Source organism: Triticum aestivum, chromosome 3B (genome assembly GCF_018294505.1).
Source record: "Triticum aestivum cultivar Chinese Spring chromosome 3B, IWGSC CS RefSeq v2.1, whole genome shotgun sequence".
Taxonomy (NCBI): domain Eukaryota; kingdom Viridiplantae; phylum Streptophyta; class Magnoliopsida; order Poales; family Poaceae; genus Triticum; species Triticum aestivum.
In genome coordinates this window covers 569,243,953-569,271,292 of record NC_057801.1, presented here as the reverse complement: position 1 = coordinate 569,271,292, position 27,340 = coordinate 569,243,953, and the positions used below count along the sequence as shown (strand labels likewise).

General features: G+C 44.3%; 1 protein-coding gene across 8 annotated transcripts; it reads right to left on the bottom strand.

Moving 5' to 3' along the window:
* Positions 1 to 72: 72 nt before the first annotated feature.
* Positions 73 to 6,086, bottom strand: LOC123070962 (uncharacterized). Of its 8 annotated transcripts, XM_044494398.1 has the most exons (6): positions 5,739 to 6,086; positions 4,909 to 5,040; positions 4,200 to 4,421; positions 1,858 to 2,027; positions 1,031 to 1,564; positions 73 to 552 (listed from the first exon to the last, which is right to left on the bottom strand). In XM_044494398.1, the coding sequence occupies exons 1-5, from the start codon at positions 5,908 to 5,910 to the stop codon at positions 1,034 to 1,036; spliced, it is 1,227 nt and encodes a 408-aa protein (XP_044350333.1). In that variant the 5' UTR covers positions 5,911 to 6,086; the 3' UTR covers positions 73 to 552; positions 1,031 to 1,033. The 8 variants fall into 8 exon arrangements, with proteins under 8 accessions (XP_044350333.1, XP_044350330.1, XP_044350332.1 ...); XM_044494395.1 differs by lacking the exons at positions 4,200 to 4,421; positions 4,909 to 5,040; positions 5,739 to 6,086 and adding exons at positions 2,146 to 2,349; positions 2,434 to 3,150 and having other exon boundaries at positions 1,858 to 2,051; XM_044494397.1 differs by lacking the exons at positions 73 to 552; positions 1,858 to 2,027 and adding an exon at positions 3,037 to 3,138 and having other exon boundaries at positions 1,276 to 1,564; positions 3,558 to 4,421.
* Between the last annotated feature and the right edge of the window lie 21,254 nt (positions 6,087 to 27,340).

The window sequence follows — 27,340 nt, the reverse complement described above, 5'->3', positions numbered from 1 at the left end:
GGACGAAAGTTGAACGAAAAATGGGCGAAATTTGCCTAAAATTTTGAAATACAACAGAACAACAGATGAGTATTCAGAACTTTTAGCAAAATATGCATGTAAAAATCAAACAGCTGAATCTATTCATCAAATCACTACGTATCAGACTGAACATCAACACTCTAGTTGCAACCATTCAGACAATAGCATAGTGGATCAATTTGGAGAGCAGCAACCATTAGAAAAGCAACATGATAGTCCAGATTAACATGTGACTTGCTAGTTCAGATACTAAGAGTAACATGCGACTTAATAGTTCTACCAAGAGTCGAAACGAACACCCATAACGGTTCAGAATTACAGTCCATAATGAATTTAACACGGCATTCGAAGTTCAATTATGCCGACCCCAAAATACAAACAAAAAGTTCAATTCAGACTTCCTGTTCTTCAACTCTTCAGTCTTGCACCAAAAGTATTGAATCGAACAGAGACCTTCACTTCGGACTTCCTGTTCATCCACCCGTTAGTCTTCATCAAACCAAAAGCTCTTTTGCTCCCATGCCGCTTAACCTTGCAATTAAAGCATTGTGAATTATATAAACATTACAAGTAGATGGCAGAAACAACAACTCAATGATGGCAACCGCAATTAGAACAACATATAAAATCATATGGGCAGAAACAATGTGAATTATATAAATATTACAAGTAGACGGAAGAAACAACTCATAGATGACAGCCCAAATTAAAACAACATATAAATTTAGATGGACTAAAGCATTGTGAATTATATAAACATTACAAGTAGATGACAACAATAACTCATAGATGGCAGCCCCAATTGAAACACCATATAGAATCATATGGACTAACACATTGTGAATTATATAAACATCAAGTAGATGGCAGAAACAACAGTTAATAGATGGCAACCCCAATTGAAACAACATATAAAATCATATGGACTAAAGCAAACACCACATGTTTATGACAGAATATAAGAAAGTGCATAAATGGGAAATTTTTGATGTCATCACAAGGAACTTACTTGTCAATTGTAAAGGCTGGTGACCTCCTTGACCTTCTTTGCTTGCCTAACCCGTTCAGATCTACGGTTCACCAAACTACCATCACTTGTTACCTCAACATTGTTTCCAACTTGGCTTGTTAAATCCTTTTCAACTTGCATTGGCGAATCTCCTCCATCAGATTGACTTGCACCATCATCATGGCTATCATCATCATCATCAATTTCCAGGTCCAGCTCCTCATTTTCTTCATCATCATCCTCACTATCATGGTAGTCATCCTCTTCTTCCTCTACCCTCTTTCTTTTCCTGCCATTGTCCTTCCTTGCAAGACGAGAAACTTTCCTACTTGAGATAAGCAAACGTATTTTCTCAAATACGACACTAGCAGCATCAACTCCATCCAAGATTGCATGCTCCTCATCCTCATTCAACCATTCCATCATAGGATTTGTTGCATCAAACATGGTTGTATCCATCATCATTGCACATGCATCAACTTCCTTCTGCTTATCATTCTCTCTCACCGGGTCTTCTTCTTCTTCAGCACGTATCTTCAAAATGTGAAAACAAAATCAGTCAATGACAACGAAGTACAAAGAATAAAATGGATAAAGTCGCTATGTATAAAACAATGCTTATTAGACACCAGCCTTTACTCTAAATATTGCTAAGTAAACATCAACATTTACTTTAAATAACAACCTAGTAACAGTCTTTAATAAATAGTAGCATTTACTTAGTAAACAACATCCTTTATTTCAAACAATGCTTAGTAAACAACAGTATGCAGGTGAATCATGGCATATGGGTGAATAATGGCATATGGGCAAAACATATTTCATACCTTCAAGTTGTAGCGCACAGATACAAGCTTGTGCAGCTTGCCATATAGAAGACGGTTTCTTTGCTTGGTGTGGACCAAAGCAAAAGCGCTCCAATTCCTCTCACAGCCACTTGACGAAACGCATTGTGATACAATCCTCAAGGCACACTTCTGCAGATTAGGAACTTCCCCTCCAAATTGGAACCACCACTCAGCTGCCAAGTTAAAACAAAATTCACATAGTGAGATGAACTGAGTTGCAAAAACTGGGGTAATAGAGAATATTACAAGTGGGGTATTGGAACTTACTTGGTGACATTTTCTCTGCAGAGGAACGTGCCAGCCTTGAGCCAAACCTCCCATGACATTCCCTATAAGTGCTGACTTCATCAATGGCCAAAACAGCGGTCTCAGGGTCTGCGATCTTCTCAATGGCATCTGTTAGTGCAAGAGCATAGTCCATAATCTTGCTCATGTTGATCTGATAATGTGTGTAAGGATCAAGAACAGCAACTGCATAGGAGAAGGAAGAACAAAAGAAGTTAAAACCATGAAAAGAGAGCGTCATAATACAAATTTAGTTAGTTTTGTAACTACCTGCAACCAATAGTGTGCCTTCTTGCATAGCATCGATCCTCTTGGACACCTTGCTCATGACTCTATGAAACATTTGTGATCCACCACCAAGATGACTTTCCAACTTTTGTATGGCTGTCATCATACTCTTCTTGAATCCAGATAGGGTGCATCTCTTTTGTGTATCAGCATATCTAAGGGCTTTATAGAGTGGCTCTAGCACAGCAAGAACCCACTCTAAAGCTGCCCACCACATATTACTAGATAGCAGCTCTTCAGCAAACACATAATCAGCAGCACCGTTCCAAGTACTTCCCTTCCAATCACCGGACACCATCCATTTCCTAAACTCATCTTTCTTACAATGGAAACTCTCCAAGAACATGAACACCGTTCCAAACCGGGCCGCATTCGATTTTATGAGTTCACCACCAATGTTCTTTTTCATGCTATCATGTAGGTTATTGTGATTGTAGAAAAATCTACAGATCTACTTAGCACTTTTAACTATCACGTCAATCTCACGAAACTTAGCAACATCCTTAAGCATGAGGTTAACAGTGTGGGCAGCACATGGCTGCCAAACAATATGACTAAACTCTGGTTGTTCTACTAGAGTTTTACATGCTTTCTTGTAATTTGACCCATTATCGGTTACGATTTGAACAACATTCTCAGAACCTATCTCTTCCACAACGACCTTTCTGATCTCTCTATAGATAAACTCTGCCAATTAATTGCAAGTAAATTTTTGTTTGAAACAAAAATGAAGCGAGTAATAACAGAAATAAGCATGAATAAACAGAAATAACATTTTTTACTCTAAATGCATCATAATATCATGTAAAAAATAGAAAAGGCATAATAGCCACATTTAACCATGAATAAACAAAATAGGAGATTTTCAACTCTAAATGCACCGTGATATCAAGTAAAATAGGATAAAGCATAATATATAGATTTAACAATGAATAAACAGAAATAACAGAGTTTCAACCATGAATAAACAAACATAACAGATTTTCAACTCTAAATGCACAATAAATGCATCATAACATCATGTAGAAAACTAACAAGCCATGGCTAGTCAGAATTAACAATGAATGATCATGCGTAAACATAGTTTCAATCATTGGAAAACTAACTTGCAGTCTGAGTTTGACCAGAAGCATCAATGGATTTATGAAAGAACATCCGTGCATTGCAATACACCATGAAATTGATGAGACTCATACCAGTAGGCCCTGTCCATGAGTCACACATCACAGTTACACCATAGTTCCTCCAGTCTTGCTTGAACATCTTCAGCCACTGCTCAGCTTCTTCATAATTCTTGTCCAAATATATCCCATCAATCTCCTTGGCAGTTGGAACAGGAGCTGGGCCAAGGTTTTGAGTTATCTTGACAGCCGCACGAAAATAGGGACAATTTGCTTTCAGACCAGCAATGTCATTAGCATGAAAAAACTTTGCCCAAGCTTGGCCAAGTACATCTTTTGACTCAACATTCAAAGCAGTGCTGATCTTTGGCTGCATTGGTACTTTGTTGCTCGACAATTCCTTGTCAAAGTATGTTGTGATACTCTGTTTCCCAAGAGACACACGAACACCACTGCCACTCCCACGCCTCCTCTCAACTGCGCGAGAGACATTCTTGTCTCTTAGTGTCTCCCGAAGTGCGGCCTGGATCTCTTCCTCATCATCTTCAATATTTATCACCCCTTCTCCATGGTACAACCCTTCCATGATATCCCTTTCCAAACGAAATCTACGATTTTTCTTTTCCCTCTTCTTCCGCATTGAGTCATCCCGGGATTCCCTCATTGCAGCACGAATATTTCTTGGAACATTAGGGCACTCCCTCACATCACCTGGTATACCTCCAAGGTGCTCCCTAAAGCGGGTTGCACCTCCTCCTCTAGTGATTAGGGGGTAGTACCGACAATCAAATCCCCCACCAAACTTCGGGCCATGGTTCCAAATATAATAGATGTCATTGCTTACAAGCCCTACATATCAAAATTTCAAGCACCATGTTAGCAATGCATCATGATATATAGCTACAACACACTAAACAACATTTCAACTCTAAATGCATCATAATACAAAATAAAAACTGAGTAAGGAATAAAAAAGAATGAACCAGGACAGTAACAAGAATTAGGATAATGTTTACAACAGAATAAACAACATTTCTACTCTAAATGCATCATACAAGGATTAGCATGATTATTACAACAGAATAAACAACATTCCAACTTTAAATGCATAATAACATCAAGTAAAAAGATAATAAGGCAGAAAAAAGGGAATTGCCACATTTTTTTACTTTTAATGCATAACAAAATCAGGTAAAAGCTAACAAACAGAATTAGAACCATTTTAACTTTAAACATAATTAATACATTTTTTATTTAAATGTTTCCTCTCTAAAAGTATCACAATATCCATACAAAAAGTTAAGCAAATTAAGAAAATGCAGATCATGGTATTGACCTTTCCAAGCTGTCTCTCTTGGAGCTGAACCATTCCCCATCAGAATGTTATCTTCATTGTCGGGGTTGACATTTTCCCTCCTTTTGGCTTCATCGATGCTCACCCTGCTAACATAGGGTGCACTTCCATCACCTATAAATTCAAGCATGAGAAGCAAGCATGCGATAAATATCAACTTTATTTGCAAAAAATGGCAATCTATTTTAACAATGGCATGCAACCAAAGTTGAGAACATATTATCATGTGTGGAAGATGGCATTGTCTAGCATGTTCAGAATCCGGATCAGCATTTGTAAATTTACCACTGATGGTAAAAGGGCTTGCTGTGTTTTGCAGAGATAAATGTTTGTACACATTGTTTGCGTCCTCATGTATGTCAGCACTTGAACAAAGAGTGAATCACAGAAAGAGAACCTTGATACAATACAAAAAAACTGTGGATTTATGGACCAGTTAGTGCTGTTGAAATTTTATTGGGATTTTTTTCTTCATCAAGTAATGTTGCAGGGTTGACGACAGCATGAATAAATCAAGGGAGATAGTACAAGATATTAGAAACAATGCTACTGAACAAGCTAGTAAAAGATCCTTCCTAGGTGCCTACGTGTGCTATCATCAACACTTGCTAAATAAGTATGCACGTACAACTAACTACAGATCATGGTAAGGTGAGCTATCATGCACAATTGTGCTCCTGTATGAAGCAAGTGTGCATGCTGAACCTAGCTACAGATCTTCACAAATGAAAAGCTAGCTACAGATCTTGCAAGATGAGCCAGCATACGTGCATGTACAAGATTAGAGGAACATAGTTACAGTATGTCAGTACCATGTCCAGCTTGCCGGAAACCAGCGCGTGCGTCTGGCGCCGGGGGACTACCCAAGCCCGACTGGATGCGCCGCATGTTGCTGCTCCCGTGGAGCCGTTCAACGCCCGAGCCCACCTGCCCCGACATCGAAGTTGTGCGGCCGTGCTCCATGGCGCTGCCACCACCGTCCATGGACGGGAAAGAGACTGGGAGGGAGGAGATTGGAAGGGAGGGAGACAAGGGAGGAGATTGGGAGGGAGGGAGGCGAGCTGGATGGGAGGAGGTGGCGCTGCACCGCGCCCCCGCCTCACTCGCTAGGGTTTCGTTGCCCACAGCCGCCGCTCAGTCGGATGGAGACGGGAAAAGTGAATTTTAGGGTTAGAAGGAGATGAATTCGTGCTTTTATACCACAGGGGGGTTTGTGTGGGCTTTAGTAGACCATGGGCTGGGATGTGAGTTTAAAAGTGGCTGAATTTTTTGGGCCGGTACACCCTATTACCGGGCCCTAACGAGATGGCCGAAAATCGCTGGAATTTCGGTTTTCTCGGACGAAATCCAAAACTTTGTTCGTGACTTCGTGCTGTGGTGGCTAGCGAGGAGAGAGATTGAGGAGGAAGGGAAGGGGTGCGGCGTGCGAGCAGCCGAGCAGGGATTGGGCGAGGGCACGGCCTGCCCACGCCTCCGCAAACGTCACGATGCACGACGCGGCCAACTGCTCCCCGTCTCCTTCAGCGCAGGACGCGGGCAGCGCGTGACGCGATGCGTCAAGAGTGCTTCACCCGAGAAACTGCAACCCAGCCAATAGAGGATCCGATGAGCGGGACCAGGAGTATCGGCGGCCCACCCGTCATCGTGTTCACGGGTGCACAAGCCGGGTGCACATGCTCTGGCCCAACCCTCAGCAACTGACGCTGGACACAACAACTCCTGCCGCATCACCCAGACCGCGCACGAGGAGCCAAGAACGGTTGACCGAGAAAACTCTGACCTACACCGCGAGACTTGCAGCCAGGGGCAGCTGATGAGCGGGACCATGGGTAGCAACGACCCACCCATCATTAGTAAAACACAGGCGGGGGTGCAGAAACTGTGTGCAAACGGAGAGCAGCGCACAACCCGCGCCCACGCAGCGGCCATGACGCATGCGACGCACGTGCACGGCGCAGCAAGAGAGGCTGCCCGCTCACCCAAAAATCTGGCACCCAGCCAATCAGATCTCACCCGAGCCCACAAGTCATCCCCGTCCACAATTCACTGCATGGTCAAAATGACACAGAACGATTTCTAGCGAGCATCCAACGGTCAGGAGCCAAAAAAAGACCATGTTGACCAACATCCAAGGGCCAACAAAGAACACGATCGGGGGAGCGCCCTGGGAGCGAGTTGGCTAGCTTCTATTTTGTTTTAAATTGGCTCCTGGGGTACCATGGATTTGACATGGTCGGTCAAGTATGCGGTTCAAACTGGAGGGGCCCGGAGTAAGATGTTGAAGTCTCTTCTCCCTCTCAACGGTTTGAGGATTATGGGCTCCTGTGTTGATCGTCGTTCCCCGGGCGCCATTCTTTGTCTTGGGACGCTTATATTTGTTGCACCAAGGTTTGTAGACTCTATTTCTGTCCGCTGATGCATACGGGGTACTTTCTATGTTGTTGTTTGGTATGTAACGCTGGTCTTGTGCGCAGCCCCTTGCCGTAGTGTGCTGTCGGTAGGGTGTAGGTGTCAGGACCCCGATCCTAAGTCACACCGATCTAGCATGTAACACATCATATCACTTTGCGGCCTCACGCACGGTATTCCCACGGGTGCCACCTTACCTGGCCCGGGACCGTTTGCGCCTTTTGGCTCACGTATATGATAGTGTCGCTAGCATCCATATGACAAAGAACCCGGGCTGACATGGCTAGTCGTGAACCCAAAGTGGCACTAACTTACAGGGACAGGCATACATGACCCAGCAACGAACGTGTCAGTCATCAGCGAGTGAATCCAGGCTGTAGCACTGGGCTAGCAGGACTCCGGTGAACCGGGCTGTAGCGGGCTAACAGGACTCCGGTATTCATCGCGTGACATTTCCCCGAAGGGACAGACACAGGAACGAAGAAGGACACATGCCGGCTAGCCTAAGTGTTCCGGAGCAGTAGCAAGCTACCATGGCTCAGTGGAAACACCAGGAGACATTTCCCGGTAAGAGAGGCTACTAAGGATAAACAACTAGACAGTCAGATCCCACACATACCAAGCATTTCAATAACATACACACAATATGCTCGATATGTGCAATACAACATGGCATCACAACATGACTCTACAACTCAAGTATTTAATCAATAGGCTCTGAGGAGCGAGATATTACAAACATGGGTCTCATGACCCAACAATCAGAGCATACAAGTCAAAGCACATGCGGAAGCTTAACATGTCTGAGTACAGACATCTATAAATGAAAAAGGCTGAGAAGCCTGACTATCTACCAGATCCTGCCGAGGGCACAAGATCGTAGCTGAGGTAACAAGCTAAACATCGAAGTCCACGCGGTACTACTAGCGAGACTGAAGTCTCTCTACAAAAACATAAATTAAGCAACGTGAGTACAAATGTACCCAGCAAGACTTACATCAGATCTAACTACATATGCATCATTATCAACAAAGGGGGTGGTGGAGTTTAACTGCAGCAAGCCAGCTTTGACTCGGTGGCTATCCTGAACTATGACTGCAATGTAACTCTTTGAGGTGGCGCACACGAGTCCACATATTCATCATATCAATACACCACTATGGATCCGCTCCCGTCTCCCTACGAGAACGCCATCCATAGCACTCACGCTTATCTTGCGTATTTTAGAGTATCCACTTTCACTTGTCTATGAACTATGCAAGGGGTCCAAGTTTCCATATCCGAGGAATCTGGCTATTCGAATAGATAATGATAACCCTGCAGGGGTGTACTTCTTCACACACGCTCCCGCCACTTATCGCCCTGTACACGTCATGTACCTCGGCAACCTTCAAGCGGAAGCCGGGCGAGGGAGTCGACCACGACCTGACTAACCATACAAGTCTCTAGTCCAGGTTTATCGCCTATTCGGGTTCCATCCGCAAGGAGATCCGGCCGGGGTGTCGCTCACGGCCCCAAACGATGTGAGCAGGGTTCCCAAGCCCACCATCCGGGTGCTACTTGGTACATCGGGCCACTGTGCCTAGTCTGTCCCAAGCCCACCTGTACCGGGTGCCACTTGGTAGACTACTAACACTACCTACAAACACCAGAAACTAGTTGCAACTCCAGGACAGAGATCAAGTTGATTAATAAGTCGAGAGGGGCACTTAAGCATTCCAATGTGTGGTAGTAGCTGGTCATGGATCACAAACACAGAACTCAGTTCCTGAGGACGGCTGCAATGAGACAACCCACCATGTACTCCTACATGGCCTCTCTCCGCTACCTTTACCAAATCGTGTTCACACACTTAGCTCTCACACAGTAGGACATGTTCACACACCTCTGATTCATCCCCGATGAATCAGACCTGACTCAACTCTAAGCAGTAGCAGGCATGACAAACAAGCATGAATGAGTAGGCACAACAAGGCTCAAACAACTCCTACTCATGCTAGTGGGTTTCATCTATTTACTGTGCCAATGGCAGGTCATGCAAAGGATAAAGGGGTTCAGCTACCGCAGCAAGTAGCAAATATGTCGTTGTTGTCCTAATGCAGTAAAAGAGAGCAGGAGCGGGAGAGTGGGATTTTATCGGAATGAACAAGGGGGTTTGCTTGCCTGGCACTTCTGAAGATAGTATAGTTCTTCATCGGTGTCACGATCACATCGCCGGTACACGTCTATCGAGAGGGGACAATTACCGGCAAACAAGGAAGAACACAATCAATGCAATGCGACAATATGATGCATGAATGTGACATGGCAATATGATGTGATTTGAGCTAATGCAACTAGCAGCAAGTTAAATGGAGTTGGTTTGAACCCTAGGTTCAAATTCAAACTCCACATGTGATTATTTAAATGCCATTTAATTGAATTGTCCTAAACAGCAGCTATAAATTGTTCTAACATGCATGAAAATGGTACAGATGGATAGATTGGATTTTTCTGATCATTTTTCATATATAATTTATTTGATTTGGAGTTACGGTTGATTTTATATGATTTTTAGAAGTTTTAGCTATTTTCTAAAATAAATAAATCATTTCTGATTTATTTAAAACTCCAGAAAACACTTACTGCATCAACATGACGTTGGCATGACGTCAGCAGGTCAACAGGGGCTGGTCCGGGTCAAACCTGACCAGTGGGGCCCACTGGTCAGTGACTCAGTTGGTTAACTGGGTTGATTAGGGTTAAACTAATACTAACGAAAATGTCAGCAGGGCTGGGCCCACATGTCAGTGGCTTAATTAATTAACTAAATTAATTAGTGTTAACTAATCTAACACCTAAACTAACACGGCAATTAGCACTAATTAAAATCCTACACTAATTCAGTCAAAGGCCGGCCCCACATGTCATGGACACAGGGGGGGGGGTCCCGCCGTGGTCAAAGTGGGTCAAACCCACCGACGACATGACGCCGGCGAGGCCCGAGACGGCGGCGTGATCCGGAAACGCGCTACAGGGCACGGGGGAGGCCGTGCTTGGGCTCGTTGGAGAGCCCTTGCTCCCGCGCGTCGAACAGTGCGGGTGCTGGGTCGTGGGGAGGCCAGAGCTGACGACGGCGAGCTCCAAAGCGGCGGCCGGAGTTCGGGCAATCTCGGGGTGGCGTTACAGAGCACGGGAGGAGGCGTTGTGGGTGTCTACGGGTTCATGCGATCGTGCTGAGCACGATGGTGGGCTCGAGAACGAGCTGCGGTGGCTGTGGCCACGGTCACGCCATGGCCGGCGGCGAGAAGCTCTCGGCCGCGGTGGGAGATGGGGCTAGGGGGCGAGAACGGAGGGGGCGAGCACAGGAGAAGCAGCGGAGGCTCACAGCGGATCCATTCAAGGCGGAGACGAGGCCGGGGACGGTCCGGAGCCGACGAATCGGGCGACGGCGACCGGCGGGTCCGAGGAGGGGAAAAACGTCGGGGAGGCGCTTCGGGGGCTTCTGGAGGGGCGTGGCTCGGTGAGGTGGGTCGAGGACAGAGTGGCGGAGCTTGTGGGCTAGTCGGGGAAGCGAGGGAGGCCCGGTGGCCGTGGTGGCACTGGACGGCGGCGACGAGCTCCGCTCGGTGGCTGCGTGCGAGAAACAGAGGAGGGGGAGGAGCGAGGAGAGTGAGAGAGGGAGTCAGGGGCTGCGTGGCGATGCTAGAAGGGCCGTGGCGTCGCAGTGGAAGCACGAGGTGGCCGGGGAAGCAGGAGGTGGCCGAGGCAGCGTCGGCGCCCGTCGGCCATGCGCGCTGCCTACTGGCGCGGGGAAGACGACAGGGGGGGGGACGCCTGGTGGGCTGGGCCGCACCGGTGGGCTGCCAGCACAGGAGCTGGGCCGGTTGCTGGCGCCAGGTAAGCTACAGGTGAGTTTCTGTTCTTTTATTGTTTTTCTGTTTCTGTTTTTATACTTTGCCACTGTTTTTTTCAAATTTAACAAATCCAAAACAGTGCCAAATATCCTCTGAATAATTTATGTTGCTAGATGGACTTTTCCAAAAGCTCATAAAATATTTCAGGGGTATTTGAAATTATATTCTAATTATATGAATATAATTCAAATTCAAATAACTAATGATTTAAATTCAAAGTCCCAAGATTAAGTCCTTAAAAATGTTCAATATTTTGGTTGGGACCAGAACCCTTGCCAAAAATTATCAAACATTTAAGAAGAGCATTTTGGAACAATGAATGAGATTTTAGGGTTTTTGCCCTTCTTTTATTTAAGTTTTTGAGGCTTCCAAATTTCCTCAGTTCAAGTTTCAAAAATTTAAACATGATGCAAACACTAGGCAGCACCAGAAGCTAGGGATGTGACAACTCACCCCCACTAAACAAGAATCTCGTCCCGAGATTCAAGCGTAGGGTAAGATGAAAGGGGAATGCAAACTAACACAATCTTCATGATCCAGGGTGCACTTCATAAGAACGTTGATTCGACCACCATCATTGTCTCGATGTCTTGCTCCAGGAACTCCTACCAACATGACAACGAGAGAGAAGGATCTCTAGAAGGATTGATCTTCTCGAAGATCGAGCAACTCAGGGAATGAGACATAGAACCATCTCTCGGGTTGAGACACGAGATACACATCAAGAGGGGTGGAAAGAAACGGATGACGAAGGTTCACTAGGTGGACAACAATTCCACACTTAAGAAGGTGGTGAACGATTGTCAATGTAGCGAGGAGTTGAGTTGCCACGATACCATAAAGGGGCACCTTAGGGAAGGTGACTTGTGGAAATATCCCCTTAAGTGGCAAAAAGAATTACCTTTGATTCAGAGATCATTGAAACTCTTTATACCAGCCTAAGGAAAATCTCGAGCGATCGTTTGGAGGGCTTCAGTAGAATGGCATACTCGAACCAGAATGGATGATGTGGATTACCTTGTTGAAGACAATGTCATAGATGATTTTGCTTACCACCGGAAATGGAAGGGACCCATGGTAGAATGGCACATTGGCGGTGCAAGCTGGGAACAAAACACAAATGCTAGGAATGATTCTGGTAACTGGGAAGGAACCCAATAGTAGAGAGTGAATCCACTGTTTGAAAGGGTCATAGCATAATCAAGGAAACTGAGAGCACTATGTAATTAATGCCGACGATCAAACCTAGCACTTGTGCGTGCTCTCAAGAACTTGAGCATTTCCATAATCATCAAGGTTTTACCAACATCCGTGTCAAGGATCCTGGCAACACAACATACTACCATGATGGATAGTGATGGACGATGCAGATGCATAGGAAGATAACAACTTCTCAGATTTCACCTTAACGAGGCCAAGGAAACAGAATCTGGATGATCGACCGAGAGACATTTAGCACTCCGCTTCTAATGTTCTCCTTGATGTGCTAGTGTATCCCATTCATAAGGTTTGATATCTAGAACATCAAGTAAGGTCGGACTTCAGGAACACAAAAATCATAAGGCACAACTAGGGAGTAAATCCTACGAAGTCCTTATGGGAAGGTGGCCAACTTCTTCAATCAAGATACTACAATAATAGGTCTTCCGGCTGGGTGTGTTGGCCATGACATCCACTTTACCGGTTATCGAGGGACCAATATTATAGTTCTTGGGAAATGTTCCAACCATCATATCTGCCTGAGATTCAGATCTGGTTGGTGTCAGGATATTCCAGACTCATCGCGTCTAGGAAGAAAAATGAAAGTTTGCAACACAAATCGACGAAATGACGTTGCGAGATTCTCGGGAAATGAACTACGATAGCAAGCTCCAAAACATGAGCTGGTTCTGCTACACACGTGTAAACACGCTGTCACAGACAAACATGCACACATGGTAGTCTTATAATAAAACACTACCGAGTTCAGGGGGGGAGGGGAAACCATCATCGAGGATATCGAAGTCCTGTGCACTTAAATTAGACTTCTTTACCTAGAACAAGTCAATCAGTGGCTTGGTGTGCTAAGAACACATATATAATGGAGGCGGCCAACCTACCAAACCATAGAATGCTTCGCACATATGCATGACCAACTTGGGATGATTCCAGAGGAGCAAAAACAAACTTTCTCGAATTCACGGCGGCAACTTACATCAAATGCACGTGAATCAAAGGAAGTCACTTATTTTGTCCAAACATATGCTACATGAACGGGGCATGAAGAAAATGCTTATACAAGTTTCCAACACTAGCTTAATGTTCAAGAAAAACATGGAGGAGATAAGGATGTTGTCAATGGACTCAACAACAATTCCTCCAGGTTTTCCATATAAAAGGATTTCCATAGTTAAGTGACCACGGTGATAGCATTGGCCAGACCAAAGAATATAATGGTGTATGCTCGAGGAAAACCACGAGTAAGACAACATTACGAATATCGTTGGTTCTGATTTGATTTGACGATAGCTCATACTCAAATCAATGATTGGATAAGATAATCGATCTAGCAATTGACCACGAAGATCAACCAATGAAGATATCATCTTTCTTGAAAACACACCAACACTAGGATATCCCTTTGAAATGAACTAAGTTAGGTAAGCTTTTATCTTCCAACTCTCCAAGTTGTCGTTTAGCTTAACCAACTAGCTCAGAGGTATCCAACACGAATTCTTGGAGAAAGGGTGGTTTACAGGAATAAACCAACTTGATCACGAACTCAACATAGCGGTCAGGTGACAACCTGGTAATACTTCCGAGAAGATATACGGAAAATCACGAACCACCGATATGTTACTAAGCTCGAGAACAATCTTGCTTTTCAGGGCAAGATGATATGATCAAAAGAGCGAGGGATTGACGAAATCCTAACTCACCGATCGAAAAGTGCACCAACAATAAGGACTAGGTAGCACAATCTATCTTAGAATGATGATTCAAGAACCAACACACTAAGAATAAAAATATTGTCCATTTACTACCAAGCAACAAGTTGCTCGGAGTATTGATTTCACAAATCACAATTCACTTGTCGGCATTCCGGTTACAACAACACGAGGACCGAGGAATGAATGATGATGGTGAGAAGTATCACTATGTCAAGAATTCATAAGAGGGTGTGCAATTCTCACGATACTCTTGTGATGAAAGAGGGTGATACTCCGAGGTGGAACAGAACAAAAGTTGGATTGGCATTTTGATCTGTGGAATACAACTGCTTTGACCAAATCCTAGAAATGGATAAGGTACTGAAGTTTGTTTCTCCTAGTCATTCCGGAATAGAATGGCTTGACAGACCACAAGAGTGACAGGCATCGATGAACAAATGCACGCATAGTCTTGACTACCAATTGATAGATGAAGGTCGGAAAACAACTAAAGAGGGACAACTCAAAAGAACATATGATTTTCTGAGTTGTGAATGTATAGATTAGCATGTCGAACGAGTTCAACATATTTCTTCCGGACAATCCATGCGGAAGGGTAGAACTGGCAGAGTCACAATATATAATGGAGAACTCATCAAGAGCACTCTGGTTGTGATTGTTCAGTTCAACGTGGAACTTCTGCCATAAGTAGTTCATGGTATTTGGAAGAAGAAGATACCACGGACTTCAAGGACTAATGCAAAGTTACTAATATCCTAAAGGGACTAGCAAACACTATCAACATGAAGTAAGTAGGGTGAATCTCGGGTTCAAAACCCATAAGTAAAATACCTACTACTAAGTGGCATCACGGGATGCTTTCGAGAATAAAGGCCAGAATCATCACACTGGGGACACAAAGCATGGCTAGATTACTAAGTGATACTCTAGACACCTAGGGTCATAATAATAACTCCAACATATACGTCGAGGCAATAGAGTACCTCAACTCACCGTTTAGTGTGGTTAACCTGGCCTAAAAGGACATCAGAACGAAAGGAAGGGATTTGCAAATGCATCAGATTATTTAGAAACATGGGATGACTCAGACAGCATAACGGCTGTAAAAGCTCAGAAAAGATTTGAGACATTCACAAAAATGGTGGCATAACCACTCGGAAGCACAATATCAAGGTTTTGAGATCATTAGTTAACATACAGAAGTAGTAGGAACTGAACCGAGGCTTAAATCCAACAATCCTATAAGTCTACAGATTGGTAACATGTCATCCTGATAGATAGATGAGAAGGCCTAGTTCTTAGTCCCCGTAGAAGAGAAGAGGATGACTCAGATTAGAGGGCCATGAGGTATAAGGAGTAAAAAGAGCCTTACGTTCCATCCCACAATCAATTCCCTTATATAACTAAAGCATTTCTAGACTCAACTTCGACCAGTTTGGCTTGGTAATCCTACAGGCAGTCAGGCTCTGATAGCAAAGCTGTCAGGACCCCGATCCTAAGTCACACCGATCTAGCATGTAACACATCAAATCACTTGGCGGCCTCACGCACGGTATTCCCACGGGTGCCACCTTACCTGGCCCGGGACCGTTTGCGCATTTTGGCTCACGTATATGATAGTGTCGCTAGCATCCATATGACAAAGAACCCGGGCTGACATGGCTAGTCGTGAACCCAAAGTGGCACTAACTTACAGGGACAGGCATACATGACCCAGCAACGAACGTGTCGGTCATCAGCGAGTGAATCCAGGCTGTAGCACTGGGCTAGCAGGACTCCGGTGAACCGGGCTGTAGCGGGCTAACAAGACTCCGGTATTCATCGCGTGACATTTCCCCGAAGGGACAGACACAGGAACGAAGAAGGACACATGCCGGCCAGCCTAAGTGTTCTGGAGCAGTAGCAAGCTACCATGGCTCAGTGGAAACACCAGGAGACATTTCCCGGTAAGAGAGGCTACTAAGGATAAACAACTAGACAGTCAGATCCCACACATACCAAGCATTTCAATAACATACACACAATATGCTCGATATGTGCAATACAACATGGCATCACAACATGACTCTACAACTCAAGTATTTAATCAATAGGCTCCGAGGAGCGAGATATTACAAACATGGGTCTCATGACCCAACAATCAGAGCATACAAGTCAAAGCACATGCGGAAGCTTAACATGTCTGAGTACAGACATCTATAAATGAAAAAGGCCGAGAAGCCTGACTATCTACCAGATCCTGCCGAGGGCACAAGATCGTAGCTGAGGTAACAAGCTAAGCGTCGAAGTCCACGCGGTACTACTAGCGAGACTGAAGTCTCTCTGCAAAAACATAAATTAAGCAACGTGAGTACAAATGTACCCAGCAAGACTTACATCAGATCTAACTACATATGCATCATTATCAACAAAGGGGGTGGTGGAGTTTAACTGCAGCAAGCCAGCTTTGACTCGGTGGCTATCCTGAACTACGACTGCAATGTAACTCTTTGAGGTGGCGCACACGAGTCCACATATTCATCATATCAATACACCACTATGGATCCGCTCCCGTCTCCCTACGAGAACGCCATCCATAGCACTCACACTTATCTTGCGTATTTTAGAGTATCCACTTTCACTTGTCTATGAACTATGCAAGGGGTCCAAGTTTCCATATCCGAGGAATCCGGCTATTCGAATAGATAATGATAACCCTGCAGGGGTGTACTTCTTCACACACGCTCCCGCCACTTATCGCCCTGTACACGTCATGTACCTCGGCAACCTTCAAGCGGAAGCCGGGCGAGGGAGTCGGCCACGACCTGACTAACCATACAAGTCTCTAGTCCAGGTTTATCGCCTATTCGGGTTCCATCCGCAAGGAGATCCGGCCGGGGTGTCGCTCACGGCCCCAAACGATGTGAGCAGGGTTCCCAAGCCCACCATCCGGGTGCTACTTGGTACACCGGGCCACTGTGCCTAGTCTGTCCCAAGCCCACCTGTACCGGGTGCCACTTGGTAGACTACTAACACTACCTACAAACACCAGAAACTAGTTGCAACTCCTGGACAGAGATCAAGTTGATTAATAAGTCGAGAGGGGCACTTAAGCATTCCAATGTGTGGTAGTAGCTGGTCATGGATCACAAACACAGAACTCAGTTCCTGAGGACGGCTACAATGAGACAACCCACCATGTACTCCTACATGGCCTCTCACCGCTACCTTTACCAAATCGTGTTCACACACTTAGCTCTCACACAGTAGGACATGTTCACACACCTCTGATTCATCCCCGATGAATCAGACCTGACTCAACTCTAAGCAGTAGTAGGCATGACAAACAAGCATGAATGAGTAGGCACAACAGGGCTCAAACAACTCCTACTGATGCTAGTGGGTTTCATCTATTTACTGTGGCAATGACAGGTCATGCAAAGGATAAAGGGGTTCAGCTACCGCAGCAAGTAGCAAATATGTCGTTGTTGTCCTAATGCAGTAAAAGAGAGCAGGAGCGGGAGAGTGGGATTTTATCGGAATGAACAAGGGGGTTTGCTTGCCTGGCACTTCTGAAGATAGTATAGTTCTTCATCGGTGTCACGATCACATCGCCGGTACACGTCTATCGAGAGGGGACAATTACCGGCAAACAAGGAAGAACACAATCAATGCAATGCGACAATATGATGCATGAATGTGACATGGCAATATGATGTGATTTGAGCTAATGCAACTAGCAGCAAGTTAAATGGAGTTGGTTTGAACCCTGGGTTCAAATTCAAACTCCACATGTGATTATTTAAATGCCATTTAATTGAATTGTCCTAAACAGCAGCTATAAATTGTTCTAACATGCATGAAAATGGTACAGATGGATAGATTGGATTTTTCTGATCATTTTTCATATATAATTTATTTGATTTGGAGTTACGGTTGATTTTATATGATTTTTAGAAGTTTTAGCTATTTTCTAAAATAAATAAATCATTTCTGATTTATTTAAAACTCCAGAAAACATTTACTGCATCAGCATGACGTTGGCATGACGTCAGCAGGTCAACAGGGGCTGGTCCGGGTCAAACCTGACCAGTGGGGCCCACTGGTCAGTGACTCAGTTGGTTAACTAGGTTGATTAGGGTTAAACTAATACTAACGAAAATGTCAGCAGGGCTGGGCCCACATGTCAGTGGCTTAATTAATTAACTAAATTAATTAGTGTTAACTAATCTAACACCTAAACTAACAGGGCAATTAGCACTAATTAAAATCCTACACTAATTCAGTCAAAGGCCGGCCCCACATGTCATGGACACAGGGGGGGTCCCGCCGTGGTCAAAGTGGGTCAAACCCACCGGCGACATGACGCCGGCGAGGCCCGAGACGGCGGCGCGATCCAGAAACGCGCTACAGGGCACGGGCGAGGCGGTGCTTGGGCTCGTTGGAGAGCCCTTGCTCCCGCGCGTCGAACGGTGCAGGTGCTGGGTCGTGGGGAGGCCAGAGCTGACGACGGCGAGCTCCAAAGCGGCGGCCGGAGTTCGGGCAATCTCGGGGTGGCGTTACAGAGCACGGGAGGAGGCGTTGTGGGTGTCTACGGGTTCATGCGATCGTGCTGAGCACGATGGTGGGCTCGGGAACGAGCTGCGATGGCCGTGGCCACGGTCACGCCATGGCCGGCGGCGAGAAGCTCTCGGCCGCGGTGGGAGATGGGGCTAGGGGGCGAGAACGGAGGGGGCGAGCACAGGAGAAGCAGCGGAGGCTCACAATGGATCCATTCGAGGCGGAGACTAGGCCGGGGACGGTCCGGAGCCGACGAATCGGGCGACGGCGACCGGCGGGTCCGAGGAGGGGAAAAACGTCGGGGCGGCGCTTCGGGGGCTTCTGGAGGGGCGTGGCTCGGTGAGGTGGGTCGAGGACGGAGTGGCGGAGCTTGTGGGATAGTCGGGGAAGCGAGGGAGGCCCGGTGGCCGTGGTGGCAGTGGACGGCGGCGACGAGCTCCGCTCGGTGGCTGCGTGCGAGAAACAGAGGAGGGGGGGAGGAGCGAGGAGAGTGAGAGAGGGAGCCAGGGGCTGCGTGGCGATGCTAGAAGGGTCGTGGCGTCGCGGTGGAAGCAGGAGGTGGCCGGGGAAGCAGGAGGTGGCCGAGGCAGCGTCGGCGCCTGTCGGCCACGCGCGCTGCCTACTGGCGCGGGGAAGACGACAGGGGGGGGGGACGCCTGGTGGGCTGGGCCGCACCGGTGGGCTGCCAGCACAGGAGCTGGGCCGGTTGCTGGCGCCAGGTAAGCTACAAGTGAGTTTCTGTTCTTTTATTGTTTTTCTGTTTCTGTTTTTATACTTTGCCACTGTTTTTTTCAAATTTAACAAATCCAAAACAGTGCCAAATATCCTCTGAATAATTTATGTTGCTAGATGGACTTTTCCAAAAGCTCATAAAATATTTCAGGGGTATTTGAATTATATTCTAATTATATGAATATAATTCAAATTCGAATAACTAATGATTTAAATTCAAAGTCCCAAGATTAAGTCCTTAAAAATGTTCAATATTTTGGTTGGGACCAGAACCCTTGCCAAAAATTATCAAACATTTAAGAAGAGCATTTTGGAACAATGAATGAGATTTTAGGGTTTTTGCCCTTCTTTTATTTAAGTTTTTGAGGCTTCCAAATTTCCTCAGTTCAAGTTTCAAAAATTTAAACATGATGCAAACACTAGGCAGCACCAGAAGCTAGGGATGTGACAGTAGGCCTGCGTTTGATTTTTGGTGCCACCTCTTCAAATTGAGGTAGTAGCCTGCGCTTTGGGTAGTATTTTGTTCGACGCTCGAGTCCGTATTCTTTGGCTGCCCGGTCCTTAGTCCGTCTATCTGTGAGCGGATCTTGGTCGGCTTGCTCGAAGGTAGGTTGATCAGGATCATATTCCTCTTCGGCACCATCTGGATTTTCTCCTCCAGTACCGGTATTGTTGTGGCGAGGCTTGGAGCGGCGCTGATGACGCCCATGTTTTGCTTTCTTCCCTGAGGGGTTATCTCCCGTTGGTTCATCGCCATTGGTTTCTTTGGGAGTATCCACCGTGTATATATCATATGAAGAGGTGGCTGTCCAGCACCCTATGGGTGGTGGTTCCTGTTCTTCTCCCACATCGTCGTCCATACCGTCGATGTCTTCGAAATCAAAGTTAAGCATGTCGGTTAAGTCATCGACCGTGGATATTAAGTGGGTGGTGGGTGGGTAACGAATTTCTTCGTCGCCAGCTTCCCACTCGAGCCGGACATAGTTCGGCCAGGAGTCTCCTATCAAAGAGAGAGACCTTAATGAATTCAGCACGTCTCCGAAGGATGAGTGCTGAAAGATATCCGCGGCGGCGAACTCCATGACTGGAGCCCAATTAGGTTCGATGGGCACAGACGCGCGCGGTCCGGAACACACTACTGGAGATGAGTCCGGGGGTCCAGAGGTACAGATTTCCTAAGGAGAGGAGTCTGTGTTCGGCTCCAACGCCGATGAGGATGCGGCCTTCAGGGCAGGGTCCATCCACTCGTCCTCGGAAGGCACGACCTGCTCTGGAACAAAGTCCGGAGCGGTGGCAGGTGCGATGTTCCGAATACTGTCCGACTGCAGATTTAGGTCATGCTCGTCATGATTGTTTGATGCTCCTGACACTGGCCCGAATCCGTCGAAGATCAAGTCTCCATGGATGTTGGCAGTGTAGTTTAGGTTTCCAAACCTGACCTGATGTCTAGGGGTGTAGCTATCGATCTGCTCCAGATGGCCAAGCGAATTGGCCCGCAGTGCGAAGCCGCCGAACACAAAGATCTGTCTGGGGAGAAAAGTCTCGCCCAAGACAACGTGGTTGAAGGTTGGAGAAGCCATCTAGCCTTGCAGCGACGACACAGAGGAACTCTCAATGAAACCACCAATGTCAATGTCAAAACCGGCGGATCTCGTGTAAGGGGTCCCGAACTGTGCGTCTAAGGCTAATGGTAACAGGAGACTGAGGACATGATGTTTACCCAGGTTCGGGCGTTCTCCATGGAGGTAATACCCTACTTCCTGCTTGATTGATCTTGATGATATGAGTATTACAAGAGTTGATCTACCACAAGATCAGAGAGGCTAAACCCTAGAAGCTAGCCTATGGTATGATTGTTGTTAATGATGATGAGTCCTACGGACTAAACCCTCTAGTTTATATAGACACCGGAGGGGGCTAGGGTTACACAGAGTCGGTTTACAGAGGAGGAGATCTACATCCGGATCGCCAAGCTTGCCTTCCATGCCAAGGAGAGTCCCATTCGGACACGGGACAAAGTCTTCTGTCTTGTATCTTCATAGTCCAACAGTCCGTCCAAAGTATACAGTCCAGCTGTCCGGATACCCCCTTATCCAGGACTCCCTCACTCTCCAATCCCACTTTTATCAATTTTTTCATCAATATTTAAAAACTATGAATCATTGGGACACCTTTTAACTAAAGTTGATTCATCTCCAATCCCATCTTTATCAATATTAACATTGGAAACAAAGATTCAATAGGAGTCACATCAATCACTTTAAAATCTTCATCATTATTTTCATGAAAACTAGAAGAACACGCTTTTATAAACCAATCTTTTTTAGCATGCATCTTAGTGGTTCTTTCTTTGCACTCATTAATGGAAATTCTCATGGCTTTGAGAGACTCATTGATATCATGCTTAGGTGGAATAGATCTAAGTTTCAAAGAATCAACATCAAGATAAATTCTATCCACGTTCCTAGCCAAATCATTAATCTTAAGCATTTTTTCTTCAATCAAAGCATTGAAATTCTTTTGCGAACTTATGAATTCTTTAACACTATTCTCAAAATCAGAGGGCATCTTATTAAAATTTCCACAAGAATTGTTGTAGGAATTACCATAATTATTAGAGGAATTACTAGGAAACGGCCTAGGATTAAAATTACCTCTATACACGTTATTACCAAAATTGTTCCTACCAACAAAATTCACATCCATATATTCATTATTGTTTTCAATAAAAGTAGGCAAAGGCATATCATTAGGATCAATAGGAGCACTCTTGCTAACAAATAGTTTCATAAGCTCATCCATCTTTCCACTCAAAACATCTATTTCTTTAATTGCATGCACTTTTCTACTAGTGGAAGATCTTTCGGTATGCCATTGAGAATAATTAACCATAATAATATCTAGGAGTTTAGTAGCTTCTCATAAAGTAATTTCCATAAAAGTACCTCCCGCGGCCGAATCTAAAAGATTTCTAGAAGCAAAATTCAATCTGGCATAATTGTTTGTATAATCATCCACAAATTCAAACCATGAGTAGGGCAATTTCGTATCATCAATTTCATCCTCTCCCAAGATTGTGCAACATGTTCATGATCAAGTTGCTTAAAATTCATAATACCGTTCCTAAGGGAGATGATCTTAGCGGGAGGAAAATACTTGGAAATAAAAGCATCTTTACACTTGTTCCATGAATCAATACTATTTTTAGGCAAAGATGCAAAGCAAGTTTTAGCACGATCTCGGAGTGAGAATGGAAATAACTTCAATTTAACAATATCATTATCCACATATTTTTTATTTTGCATATCACACAAATCAACAAAATTATTAAGATGGGATGTGGCATCGGAAGGCCAGAAAATTGATCTTTCATAACAAGATTCAGCAAAGCGATATAATTTCACAAGACTCTGCATTAGCATCGGGACCAAATGGAGTACTAATAAAATCAGTATTGTTGGTATTGGAGAAGTCACACAATTTGGTATTATCTTGAGCCATCATGATAAAGCAAGCAATCTAACACACGAGCACACAAAAAGCAAGCAAAGAAGACGAAGAGGGGCAAAGAAAAGGCAATTTTTTTCGAAAATCATTTTAGAAGTGGGGGAAAGGAAAACGAGAAGTGAATGGCGAATAATGTAATGCGAGAGATGAGAGTTTATGATGGGTACTTGGTATGTCTTGACTTGGCGTAGATCTCCCCGGCAACGGCGCGAGAAATTCTTCCTGCTACCTCTTGAGCTTGCATTGGTTTTTCCCTTGAAGAGGATAGGGTGATGCAACAAAGTAGAGTAAGTTTTTTCCTCAGCTTTTGAGAACCAAGGTATAAATCTAGTAGGAGATGACGCAACAAGCCACCGAATACCTGTACAAACAAACACAAACTTGCACCCAACGCGATAAAGGGGTTTTCAACCCCTTCACAGTTATTTGCAAAGTGAGATCTGATAGATATGGATAAACGGTAAAGTAATATTTTTGGTATTTTTGGTTTATGGAACAGAAAGTAAAATATTTCAAAGAAAGTAAATAGGAAACTAAAGTTGTAGATCGGAAACTTATATGATGGAAAATAGAAGATTATATGATGGAAAATAGAAGATTATATGATGGAAAATAGAACAAGGGGCCATAGATTTCACTAGAGGCTTCTCTCAAGATAGAAATTATTACGGTGGGTGAACAAATTACTACCGAGCAATTGGTACAAAAGCGCAAAGTTATGATGATATCTAAGGCCATGATCATGAATATATCACATCCGTATCAAGTAGACCGAAACGATTTTGCATCTACTACTATTACTCCACACATCGAGCGCTATCCAGCATGCATCTAGAGTATTAAGTTCATAAGAACAGAGTAACGCATTAGGCAAGATGACATGATGTAGAGGAATTAACTCAAACAATATGATGACAACCCCATATTTTTATCCTCGATGGCAACAATACAATACATGTCGGTTCCACTTGTGTTAGTAGGATCGAGCACCGCAAGATTGAACCCAAAGCTAAGCACTTCTCCCATTGCAAAAAAAAACCAATCTAGTTGGCCAAACCAAATCGATAGTTCGAAAAGACTTGCAAAGATATCAAATCATGCATATAAGAATTCAGAGGAGATTCAAATAATATTCATAGATAAGCTGATCATAAATCCACAATTCATCGGATCTCGGAAAACACACCGCAAAAGAGTATTACATCGAATAGATCTCCAAGAACATCGAGCTTGGTATTGAGAATCAAAGAGAGAGAAGAAGCCATCTAGCTACTAGCTATGGACCCGTAGGTCTGCGGTAAACTACTCATGCTTAATCGCAGAGGCAATGTTGTTGATGTAGAAGCCCTCCATGATCGAATCCCCCTCCGGCAGGATGCCGGAAAAGGCCCCTAGATGGGATCTCACGGGTACAGAAGGTTGCGGCGGTGGAAAAGTGGTTTCATGGCTCCCCTGTTAGGTTTTGGGATATTTGAGAATATATAGGCAGAAGAATAGGTCGATGGAGTCACAAGGGGCCCACAAGGTCGCAGGGCGTGCCCTACCCCCTGGGCGCACGCTCCAGCCTTGTGGCCGCCTTGCGGCTCTTCTGACTTGCACTCCAAGTCTCCTGGGTGTCTTCTGGTCCAAGAAAAATCATCGCAAAAGTTTTATTCCTTTTGGACTCCGTTTGGTATTCCTTTTCTGCGAAACTCTAAAACAAGGAAAAAATAGAAACTCGCATTGGGCTCTATGTTAATGGGTTAGTCCCAAAAATCATATAAAATAACATATTAATGCATATAAAACATCCAAAACAGATAATATAATAGCATGGAACAATCAAAAATTATAGAAATGTTGGAGATGTATCACAATTATTATGAAATATAGGTATCACGTTCGTGTCAAGTAGATCGAAATGATTCTGCATCTACTACAATTACTCGACACATCGACAGAGTCCTGCCTGCATCTAGAGTATTAAGTTCATGAATAATAGAGTAACACATTAAGTAAGATGACATGATGTAGAGGAATAAATTCAAGCAATATGATGTAAATCCCATCTTTTTATCCTTGATGGCAACAATACAATACATGCCTTGCTACCCCTACTATCACTGGGAAAGGACACCGCAAGATTGAACCCAAAGCTAAGCACTTCTCCTATTGCAAGAAAAACCCATCTAGCTGGCCAAACTAAACCGATAGTTCGAAGAGAATTACAAATATACCAAATCATTCATATAAGAATTCAGAGAAGATTCAAATAATATTCATAGATAATCTTGTTCATAAATCCACAATTCATCGGATCTCGACAAACACACTGCATAAGAAGATTACATTAGATAAATCTCCAAGAACATCGAGGAGAACATGGTATTGAGAATCAAAGAGAGAGTAGAAGCCATCTAAGCTACTAGCTATGGACCCGTAGGTCTGAGGTAAACTACTCATGCTTCATCGGAAGGGAAATAGAATTGATGTAGAAGCCCTCCATGATCAATCCCCCTTTGGTAGGATGTCGGAAAAGGCCCCTAGATGGGATCTCACGGGAACAGAAGGTTGCGGCGGGGGAAAAGTGTTTCCGTGGATGCCTCTGGTGGTTTGGGGATATATCTGAGTATATAGGATGAAGAAGTAGGTCGGTGGAGTCACGTGTGGCCCACAAGGTAGGGGGCGCGCCCTACCCCCTGGGTGCGCCCCCCCCTTGGCGTCGCCTCGTGGATCTTTTGACTTGAACTCCAAGTCTCCGGGGTGTCTTCTGGTCCAAGAAAAATCATCGCGAAAGTTTTATTCCGTTTGGTATTCCTTCTCTGCGAAGCTCAAAAATAAGGGGAAAAACAGAAACTGGCACTAGGCTCTAGGTTAATAGGTTACTCCCAAATATAATATAAAATAGCATATTAATGCATTAAGACATCCAAAACGGGTAATATAATAGCATGGAACAATAAAAAACTATAGATATGTTGGAGACGTATCAAGCATCCCCAAGCTTAATTCCTGCTCGTCCTCGAGTAGGTAAATGATAAAAACAGAATATTTGATGTGGAATGCTACCTAACATATTTATCGATGTAATTTTTCTTTAGTGTGGCATGGATGTTCAGATCCATAAGATTCAAAACAAAAGTTTAATATTGACATAAAAACAATAATACTTCAAGCATACTAACAAGGCAATTATGTCTTCTCAAAATAACATGGCCAAAGAAAGCTTATCCCTACAAAATCATACAGTCTGGCTATACTCCATCTTCATCACACAAAATATTCAAATCATGCACAACCCCGATGACAAGCCAAGCAATTGTTTCATACTTTTGGTGTTCTAAAACCTTTTCAACTTTCACGTAATACATGAGTGTGAGCCATGGACATAGCACTATAGGTGGAATAGGATATGGCGGTTGTGGAGAATACAACAAGATGGAGATAGTCTCAAATCAACTAGGCGTATCAACAGGCTATAGAGATGCCCATCAATAGATACCAATGTGAGTGAGTAGGGATTGCAATGCAATAGATGCACTAGAGCTATAAGTTTATGAAAGCTCAAAAAGAAAAACTAAGTCCAACTTGCTTGCTCATGAAGACCTAGGGCGATTTGAGGAAGCCCATCACTGGAATATACAAGCCAAGTTCTATAATGAAAAATTCCCACTAGCATATGAAAGTGACAACATAGGAGACTCTCTATCATGAAGATCATGGTGCTACTTTGAATCACAAGTGTGGAAAAAAGGATAGTAACATTGCCCCTTCTCTTTCTTATTTTGGCTTCTTTGGCCAGCCTTTTTTTTATTTAGGCTTCATTGGCCTCTCTCTCTCTCTCTCTTTCACATGGGACAATGCTCTAGTAATGATGATCATCACACTTTTATTTACTTACAACTAAAGAATTACAACTCGATACTTAGAACAAAATATGACTCTATATGAATGCCTCCGGCGGTGTACCGGGATGTGCAATGACTCAAGAGTGACATGTATGAAGGAATTATGAAAGGTGGCTTTTCCACAAATACGATGTCAACTACATGATCATGCAAAACAATATGACAATGATGAAGCGTGTCATAATAAATGTAATGGTGGAAAGTTGAGGGGCAATATATCTCGGAATGGCTATGAAAATGCCATAATATTTAGGTATGGTGGCTGTTTTGAGGAACTTATATGGTGGGTGTATGGTACTGATGTCTGCTAGAACTACATTGGTATTTCCCCAAAGAGGAAGGGATAATGTAGTATATCGACGGTAGGTATTTCTATCAGTGATGAGACCAAGATTATTGAACCAGAAGGAGAACCTCCTCACACCACGTAAACAACACCTACACACAAATAACAAATACTCGCAACTCGACATGTTAAAGGGGTTGTCAATCCCTTCCGGGTACGGGGCCTCAA